General features: G+C 47.6%; 1 protein-coding gene across 1 annotated transcript in view; it reads left to right on the top strand.

Moving 5' to 3' along the window:
* The window catches only part of LOC118378788 (mastermind-like domain-containing protein 1), a 74,775-nt gene that overhangs the window by 4,685 nt on the left and 60,090 nt on the right, over positions 1-10,000 (top strand). Inside the window, exon 2 of the mRNA XM_052495695.1 lies at positions 5,677-7,533. Coding sequence (XP_052351655.1) covers positions 5,677-7,533 — 1,857 coding nt within the window. The remainder of the gene's footprint in view (positions 1-5,676; positions 7,534-10,000) is intronic.

Genomic DNA, 10,000 nt, shown 5'->3' with positions numbered 1-10,000 from the left:
CAGGAGCAGTAGAGATACTCTGAATCCTCGGCTATGAACTCTCTAAAGACAGCAGGAGCAGTAGAGATACTCTGAATCCTCGGCTATGAACTCTCTAAAGACAGCAGGAGCAGTAGAGATACTCTGAATCCTCGGCTATGAACTCTCTAAAGACAGCAGGAGCAGTAGAGATACTCTGAATCCTCGGCTATGAACTCTCTAAAGACAGCAGGAGCAGTAGAGATACTCTGAATCCTCGGCTATGAACTCTCTAAAGACAGCAGGAGCAGTAGAGATACTCTGAATCCTCGGCTATGAACTCTCTAAAGACAGCAGGAGCAGTAGAGATACTCTGAATCCTCGGCTATGAACTCTCTAAAGACAGCAGGAGCAGTAGAGATACTCTGAATCCTCGGCTATGAACTCTCTAAAGACAGCAGGAGCAGTAGAGATACTCTGAATCCTCGGCTATGAACTCTCTAAAGACAGCAGGAGCAGTAGAGATACTCTGAATCCTCGGCTATGAACTCTCTAAAGACAGCAGGAGCAGTAGAGATACTCTGAATCCTCGGCTATGAACTCTCTAAAGACAGCAGGAGCAGTAGAGATACTCTGAATCCTCGGCTATGAACTCTCTAAAGACAGCAGGAGCAGTAGAGATACTCTGAATCCTCGGCTATGAACTCTCTAAAGACAGCAGGAGCAGTAGAGATACTCTGAATCCTCGGCTATGAAAAGCCAACTGACATTTACTCCTGAGGTGCTGATCTGTTGCACCCTCGACAACCACTGGGATTATTATCTGACCCTGCTGGTCATCTATGAACGTTTGAACAACTTGGCCATGTTCTGTTATAATCTCCACCCGGCACAGCCAGAAGAGGACTGGCCACCCCTCATAGCCTGGTTCCTCTCTAGGTTTCTTTCTAGGTTCTGGCCTTTCTATATAGTTGTTCCTAGCCACTGTGCTTCTACATCTGCATTGCTTGTTGTTTGGGGTTTTAGACTGGGTTTCTGTATACGCACTTTGTGACAATTGCTGATATATAAAGGGCTTTATAAATCACTTTGATTAATTGCTGATTGGTCATGGTGGTTGTGAACCAGCCAGCAGTATTGTGGGTGATACATGCCCAATAGACCTTAACATGGTGACAGAGTGGGTGTCACATCGGGGTGGTTCTTAGGCCCTCCTCCAAAGACCCAGCGGGCCAAATTTGGCCTGCAAGATTTTTTATTTAGCCCCTCAACTTTTCTTAACATAACTTTTTATTTAAATGTTTTATTGCTGTCCATAAAAGACAGTAAAAACACCAGCAAATCAGCTCCAATTGATTTTAATCTGTTCCAAAGTGTTCCCACGCATAATAGAGAGATATATGTGATTGTATGCAAATGCAGGTGTTCCTAATGTTTTGCACACTTAGTGTGTGTGTGTGTGTGTGTGTGTGTGTGTGTGTGTGTGTGTGTGTGTGTGTGTGTGTGTGTGTGTGTGTGTGTGTGTGTGTGTGCGACCCCTTCACTTTTTCCACATTTTGTTATGTTACAGCCTTATTCTAAAATGGATTAAATAAATAAAAAATGCTCATCAATATACACACAGTACCCCATAATGACAAAGCGAAAACAGGTTTTTAGACATTTTTCCACATTTATTACAAATTTAAATCAGAAATACCTCATTTACATTTCATATTCAGACCCTGCTATGAGCCTGGAAGTTGAGCTCAGGTGCATCCTGTTTCCATTGATCATCCTTGAGATGTTTCTACAACTTGGAGTCCACCTGTGGTAAATTCAACTGATTGGACATGATTTGGAAAGGCACACACCTGTCTATATAAGGTCGCACAGTTGACAGTGCATTTCAGAGAAAAAACCAAGCCATGAGGTCGATGGAATTGCCCGTAGAGCTCCAAGACAGGATTGTGTCGAGGCACAGATCTGGGGAAGGGGACCAAAACATTTCTGCAGCATTGAAGGTCCCCAAGAACACAGTGGCCTCAATTTACATTTACATTTAAGTCATTTAGCAGACGCTCTTATCCAGAGCGACTTACAAATTGGTGCATACACCTTATGACATCCAGTGGAACAGCCACTTATCATTCTTAAATGGAAAGATCCAAGAACCCGATGGTCACTCTGACAGAGGACCAGAGCTCCTCTGTGGAGATGGGAGAACCTTCCAGAAGGACAACCATCTCTGCAGCACTCCACCAATCATGTCTTAATGGTAGAGTGACCAGACGGAAGCCACTCTTCAGTAAAAGGCACATGACAGCCCGCTTGGTGTTAAAAGGACTCTTAAGACCATGAGAAACAAGATTGAACTCTTTGGCCTGAATGCCAAGCGTCACGTCTGGAGGAAACCAGGCACCGCTCATCACCTGGTGGTGGCAGCATCATACCTTGGGGATGTTTTTCAGCGGGAATGATGAACGGAGGAAAGTACAGAGAGATCATTGATGAAAACCTGCTCCAGAGTGCTCAGGACCTCAGACTGGGGCGAAGGTTCACCTTCCAACAGGACAACAACCCTAAGTACACAGCCAAAGACAACGCAGGAGTGGCTTTGGGACAAGTCTCTGAATGTCCTTGAGTGGCCCAGACAGAGCTTTGTAGCGTAATACCCAAGAAGAATTGAGTCTGTAATCACTGCCAAAGGTGCTTCTACAAAGTACTGAGTAAAGGGTCTGAATACGGTCTGAATGGGGCGGCAGCGTAGCCTAGTTAACTGACTTGCCTAGTTAAATAGGTAAAATTAAAAATACTTATGTGAATGTGATATTTCAGTATTTTTTTTATACATTTGCAAAAATTTGTAAAAATCTGTTGTGAGTGGATTGATCAGGGGAAGATATCAATTGAATCCATTTTAGAATAAGGCTGTAACGTAACAAAATGTGGAAAAAAGTCAAGGTGTATGAATACTTTGCTGTGGAAGATCAGCCCCCCTTTACTTTGTCCACATACTGTTCCAAAGTTTGGGGTCACTTAGAAATGTCCTTGTTTTTGAAAGAAAAACACATTGTCCATTAAAATAACATTTAATTGAATAGTGTAAATAGTGTAGACATAGTTAATGTTGTAAATGACTATTGCAGCTGGAAATGGATGATTTTTAATGGAGTATCAACATAGGTGTACAGAGGCCCATTATCAGCAACTATCACTCCTGTGTTCCAATGGCACGTTGTGTTAGCTAATCCAAGTTTATCATTTTAAAAGGCTAATGGATAATTAGAAAACCCTTTTGTAATTATGTTAGCACAGATGAAAACTGTTGTTCTGATTAAGAAGCAATAAAACTGGCCTTCTTTAGACTATTTGAGTATCTGGAGCATCAGAATTTGTGGGTTTGCTTACAGGCTCAAAATGGCCAGAAACAAAGTACTTTCTTCTGAAACTCGTCAGTCTATTTTTGTTCTGAGAAATGAAGGCTATTCCCCATGTGAGAAATTGCCAATAAATTGAAGATCTCGTACAACGCTGTGTACTACTCCCTTCACAGAACAGAGCAAACTGACTCTAACCAGAATAGAAAGAGGAGTGGGAGGCCCCGGTGCACAACTGAGCAAGAGGACAAGTACATTAGAGTGTCTAGTTTGAGAAACAGACACCTCACAAGTGAAGAGGTGACTCTGGGATGCTGGCCTTCTAGGCAGAGTTCCTCTGTCCAGTGTCTGTGTTCTTTTGCCCATCTTAATCTTTTATTTTTATAGGCCAGTCTGAGATATGACTTTTTCTTTGCAACTCTGCCTAGAAGGTCAGCATCCTGGAGTCGCCTCTTCATTGTTGACGTTGAGACTGGTGTTTTGCGGGGACATTTAATGAAGCTGCCATTTGAGGACTTGTGAGGCGTCTGTTTCTCAAACTAGACACTCTAATGTACTTAGTTGGATATATATAATGATCATGTAAAGGTCATGCTTCTTGATATGCCACATCTGTCAGGTAGATGGATTATTTTGTCAAAGGAGAAATGCCCTCTCTCACCCTGTCTCTCTATCTTTATATCTCTGTCTCTCCATTTCTCTTCTTTGGCATCATCCAGTGATTCAACCTTCATTAGTCTTTTGGCTGAAGAGCTCTTTAGGAATGTTGATGATCACTGCAAACATCAGAAGAATGCAACGCTCTTAGAATGCTCCAGACCACTTGGATCCCTTCTGACACGCCCTTTTAGACTACATTCTAGAAACCATGTCATCAAAAACAAAGCAGCTTACTTCAAAGTTCCAGCCACCACAACTAAAAGACTGTTATCTAACTATGGAATTAGATGAAAGCATCCTCTACCTCTGCATCTCTCTTTGAATAGCATAGAATCCCAATGAGGGGCTTTAGAGTTTGAAGTTTACAGGGGGTTCCAGAGAATTTGGGGATGGGGGGTGTCTTAATCCTACTCGGGTTGCTCCTGGGGCTCTTGGGGTGAGGGGGGGGGGTGACATTGACCCGTCAGTGGTAATAGAAACAGTCTTCTCAGTCAGTGATCCTTCTTATCCCACTCCTGGCACACACACACACACACACACACAAAAGAGCCTACGGATCCCACTTCTGGCACCAGTGTGGATGCAGCTGCAGGGATGAAAGAACAGAAACACTAATAAGACAGCACTGTGTGTGTGTGTGTGTGTGTGTGTGTGTGTGTGTGTGTGTGTGTGTGTGTGTGTGTGTGTGTGTGTGTGTGTGTGTGTGTGTGTGTGTGTGTGTGTGTGTGTGTGTGTGTGTGTGTGTGTGTGTGTGTGTGTGGTGACTGGTGGGTTAGCTATATACCAGAGCCCTGATATCCCTATAGACCTGCCAGACACCGAGTGGGAAGACCATGATAGACTGTATCATATGTTGAGACTATAGAAAGGTACAATGTTTAAAATAGAAAGCTTTATTGACAATAGAAAGCTACAATGTTGACAATAGAAAGCTACAATGTTGACAATAGAAATTATTAATGTTATGCCTTTGATCTTCTATAGACTACATGAGTTTATAGAATGTGTTTGTCATCGAGTGTCTCACTGTGCTGGTACTCTCTTGTAACAGTCATTCTGTTTGGTGGTGCCTGATGGTGCTGGTAGTCATTCTGTTTGGTGGTGTCTGATGGTGCTGATAGTCATTCTGTTTGGTGCTGTCTGATGGTGCTGATAGTCATTCTGTTTGGTGGTGTCTGATGGTGCTGATAGTCATTCTGTTTGGTGGTGCCTGATGGTGCTGGTTGTCATTCTGTTTGGTGGTGTCTGATGGTGCTGATAGTCATTCTGTTTGGTGGTGTCTGATGGTGCTGATAGTCATTCTGTTTGGTGGTGTCTGATGGTGCTGGTAGTCATTCTGTTTGGTGGTGTCTGATGGTGCTGGTAGTCATTCTGTTTGGTGGTGTCTGATGGTGCTGGTTGTCATTCTGTTTGGTGGTGTCTGATGGTGCTGGTAGTCATTCTGTTTGGTGGTGTCTGATGGTGCTGATAGTCATTCTGTTTGGTGGTGTCTGATGGTGCTGGTTGTCATTCTGTTTGGTGGTGTCTGATGGTTCTGGTAGTCATTCTGTTTGGTGGTGTCTGATGGTGCTGGTTGTCATTCTGTTTGGTGGTGTCTGATGGTGCTGGTTGTCATTCTGTTTGGTGGTGTCTGATGGTGCTGGTTGTCATTCTGTTTGGTAATTCTATGTGTTACTCACCTTCTCTCTTTTCCCTCCAGCTGTCTGGATCACTGAAGAGGAGGCTGACTGCGACCGAGGGGGCCTACCAGGGAGGTTTACGGCAGGGCCAAGGGCCCGGTAACGGCCCAGGTCTTGGTCTGAACGGTACCTCCTACGGTACCTCCATGACCCAGGGTCCCGGGGTGCCCGCCAAGCGACTCTGCCTGGAGGATGTGACCCTCTCCATGGGTAGCAGCTTCCAGCAGAGTCCTTACTCTAGAGGACAGAGTTCTGGAAGTCACGGGGGTCCTGGAAGTCAGGGATCACTGCAAGGTAACAGGCTGGGGAACGGTAACCCCGGGCTGGGGTCGCTTTACTCAATGCCCCCTAAGGCGAGTCCAGGGTCTGCGGGTGTTGGTGGAGGACATTTTCACCCCAATGGAAGCTCCTCGTCGGCCCCATCGGTTGAGCAGGAGCTGCAAGATATTCTGGATGAACTGACTAAGAACCCGGATCCGTCGTTGACGGAGTTGGATCTTGACAAGATACTGGGGAATAAAGAGGAGCAGAATCAGAATCAAGGGCATGGGCCGGGGTATATCCACCCACACTCGCCCAAACGCTCCCCCCAGAGACCCACCTCTCACCTGGAGAGCCACCTCACCCGTTCCCCAGGCTTTCCCCAGGCCGGGTCTCCCCAAGTAGGCCCGAGTCCGGCTGGAGCTCCCTACTCCATCCCCCACCCCTCCAAACCAGTCCCCTCACCCCTATCGGCCTCTCCTCATCACTCCTCTTCATCCCAGAATCAAGCTCGTTCTCCAATGCTCTCAGCCGCCCTTTCGTCTCGACCCGGTTCCACGTGGCACGAAGTATCGCGAGCCCAACAGCTCCAGCAAATGGCGTCCAACTCCAACAAACACCTTTCTTCTAACACCCCTATCCAGCAGAACCAGTCCCAGAACCAGACCCAGGCCTCTATCCCTCCTCTATCCCAGCAAGGCTCACCCTGGGGCGGCCAGAAACTGTCCAACCTCCCCAACTCCTCCCCACTCCACCAGCAACCATTCAGCCCGGCTGGAAGCATCCAGAGCCCCCAGGGATCGCTGAGTCTCCCATCCGCTGGTCCTTCACCACCCTACCACCCAGAGAAGCTTGGTAGTCCGGCTATCGCCCAACCCCCCTTCAGCCCACAGAGTACCCTCCTACCTGGAGGAACGACCACCACATCCAGCACTTCATCCAACATCCAGGGGTCCCAGGCCAACTACATGCCCAGCGGAGTTGCACCGACATCGGGCGCCACAAGGCCCTCGCCCCCCTACAGGACGGACAAGCCCCATGTTAGTCCTTTGCTTCAACCCCAGCCTCAACCTCAACCCCAGAACCAACCCCAAACCCAACATCCACATCCATACAGCACCCAGAATGGGTCAGGACCAAACAACAATATGTCTAGCCAGCTCTACAAAGCCATGACTGCAGGTCAACCCAGCAGCCTCAAGCTACTAATGCAACAACAACAACAACAACAACAGCAACAGTCGAACACACAGCAGCTACAGACTAACGCCCAGCTAGGACAACACCCGTCCATGTCCAAACCAGGCAGTGGTGGCACTGTACCCCACCAAGAACCCCCATACTCCTTCACTAACACCAAACCCCTTCGCCACTTTGACCCCAACCCGGACCACCAAGGAGGACAGCAGCAGAAGATGGGGGGAGGGGGACTCCCTGGACAGGGACCCCCCAACCCCATGGCAGGTTATCGGGGAATGCAGCATGGTGGTGCTGCCGGAACAGCAGCATCTGTAGCAGCGAACCACGCCCATTTACTACAGCAGAGGATGCAGCAGATGGCAGCGATGCAACAGGCCACAGCAGGAGCCTTGGGAGGGCCACAGCACTGTAGAGAGGTAAGTCATGATTGGCTGATTCTTCTTCCTGGTTGCAGTAAATTGAGAGGCGATTGGCTGGTTCTGCTTCCTGGTTGCAGTATGTAAGAGGTGATAGGCTGACTATACTTCCTGGCATGTAAGGGTCATTGGGCCATACTGTAAAGCAGTGAGAGATTGGCTGATTCTACTTCCTGGTATACGAAGAGGTGATTGGCTGGTTATACTTACTGGTCACAGTATTGGTTTACACTAATCACAGTACCACAAACATGTCAGTGCTTCCTCCTGTTAGCCCAGAGTATTCATCTGGTTCTTACACAGACTGAGGGGGTTCCACTAGTTACCAGAGCCACAAAGTCAAAATTAGCTATATCGTAGAAATGAATGAAAACATAAACGTGCTTTTTGGTCTTAATTTAAGGTTAGGCATAAGGTTAGCAATGTGGTTAAGGTTAGGATTGTGTTTAGGTTTAAAAACAGAAATGGTAGAAATAGGCGGGATTTATGACTTTGTGGCTGTGGTAACTAGTGACGACCAGGCTGAGGTCATTTCTGGGTTGTGTTGGGTTACTCCTTTGGCTGTCTGTTTAGGGAACTGCTGTCTACTGCAGTTGTTCTAGCTGTATTATTTGGTGGTTAGGGACTGTGGAGCTCTGCTCTGTGAAAAGGCAGTTATATGAGGTGGGGAGTAGTGTTGAGGGGGGAGAGAGAGAGGACAGGAGAGGTGGGGGTAGGGGGGAGAGAGAGGAGGGTTACTTAGAGCCAAGAGGGGGACACCCTGCTGTTTCTAAGAGGGGGGGAGAGAGAAGAAAAGACGAGTCAGGAAGATAGAGAAAGAGTGAAGAAAGGGATGGAGGGGAGGGAAGAGTGCGTGTGTGTGTGTGCGTGTGTGTGTGTGTGAATAGAAAAGTCAGGAAGATGGGGGAGTGTGAAGGAAGAGGGGGACTGTGAAAAGTAAGCTGAGGGAGGGAAGGCAACAGAGACATGAAGGGGGGAGTGTGTGAATCATGTGGAGGACAGAACAGAACAGGCTAGAGGAAGAACACCCAAACTAGGGAAGAATACTGACTGTCCCCACTTCTTTTGTCTAGGGCTCATACAGTAGTACACTATATAGCGAATAGCGTTCCATTTGGAACACAGGCACACTTCGTCCCAGTGTTCACCGTCATCTATTCAATGTAAATGGATAGAAGAGATCTATTCCACACTACTGCTAGTCCCCTAATTACTATCTGCTAAAGACAGAAGGATGGATGGATGGAGAGGGAGGGAGGGGTTAAAGGGCTGAGAGAGCGAGAGGGAGAGAGAGAGAGAGAGAGAGAGAGAGAGAGAGAGAGACATTGTCAACCTACGAGAAACATTGTACACACACAGCACAGTTTTCTAAAGCCCTGTTCTGTGGTGTGAACTCAGCAAGACAAGACCGGGGTTTCCTGGCAAAATCAGCTTTCTGGTTGACTCAAGTGGGGCTTCCCTCCCTCCCTCCCTCCCACACACACACACACACACACACACACACACACACACACACACACACACACACACACACACACACACACACACACACACACACACACACACACACACACACACACACACACACACACACACACACACACACACACACAGAGATGGGGCGAGGAGAGAGAGATAGAGGTGGACGGAAATGGGGAGAGAGAGATGGGGAAGAGGAGAGAGAGATGGGGACAGGGGAGAGAGAGATGGGGACAGGGGAGAGAGATGGGGACAGGGGAGAGAGAGATGGGGACAGGGAGAGAGATGGGGACAGGGGAGAGAGATGGGGACAGGGGAGAGAGAGATGGGGACAGGGAGAGAGAGATGGGGACAGGGGAGAGAGAGAGATAAAAAAATATGGGGGAGGGGAGGAGAGAGAGAGGAAGAGAGAGAGAGAGATGGGGGGAGGAGATATATGGGGGGAGGAGAGGAAGAGAGAGAGAGAGATGGGGGAGGAGATATATGGGGGAGGAGAGGAAGAGAGAGAGAGATGGGGGGAGGAGATATATGGGGGGAGGAGAGGAAGAGAGAGAGAGAGATGGGGGGGGGAGAGGAAGAGAGAGAGAGATGGGGGGAGGAGATATATGGGGGAGAGGAAGAGAGAGAGAGAGATGGGGGGAGGAGATATATGGGGGGAGGAGAGGAAGAGAGAGAGAGACATTGTCATCCTACAAGAAACATGGTATAAAGGAGACGGACCCACTGGTTCCCCTCTAGGTTACAGAGAGCTGGTAGTCCCATCCACCAAACTACCAGGTGTGAAACAGGGGAGAGACTCAGGGGGTATGCTAATTTTATACAGAGCAGACCTACTCACTCTATTAAATTAGTTAAAACAGGAACATCTGGCTAGAAATTAATAAGGAAATGATCTCAGAGAAAAATGTCCTCATGTGTGATACCTGTATCCCCCCAATAGAATCCCCATACATTAATGAAGACAGCTTCTCCATCCTAGAGGAGACAC

The sequence above is a fragment of the Oncorhynchus keta genome, chromosome 35, assembly GCF_023373465.1.
Source record: "Oncorhynchus keta strain PuntledgeMale-10-30-2019 chromosome 35, Oket_V2, whole genome shotgun sequence".
NCBI lineage: Eukaryota > Metazoa > Chordata > Actinopteri > Salmoniformes > Salmonidae > Oncorhynchus > Oncorhynchus keta.
Note: the sequence above shows the minus strand (reverse complement) of the source record. Positions and strands in the feature narration are given on the sequence as shown.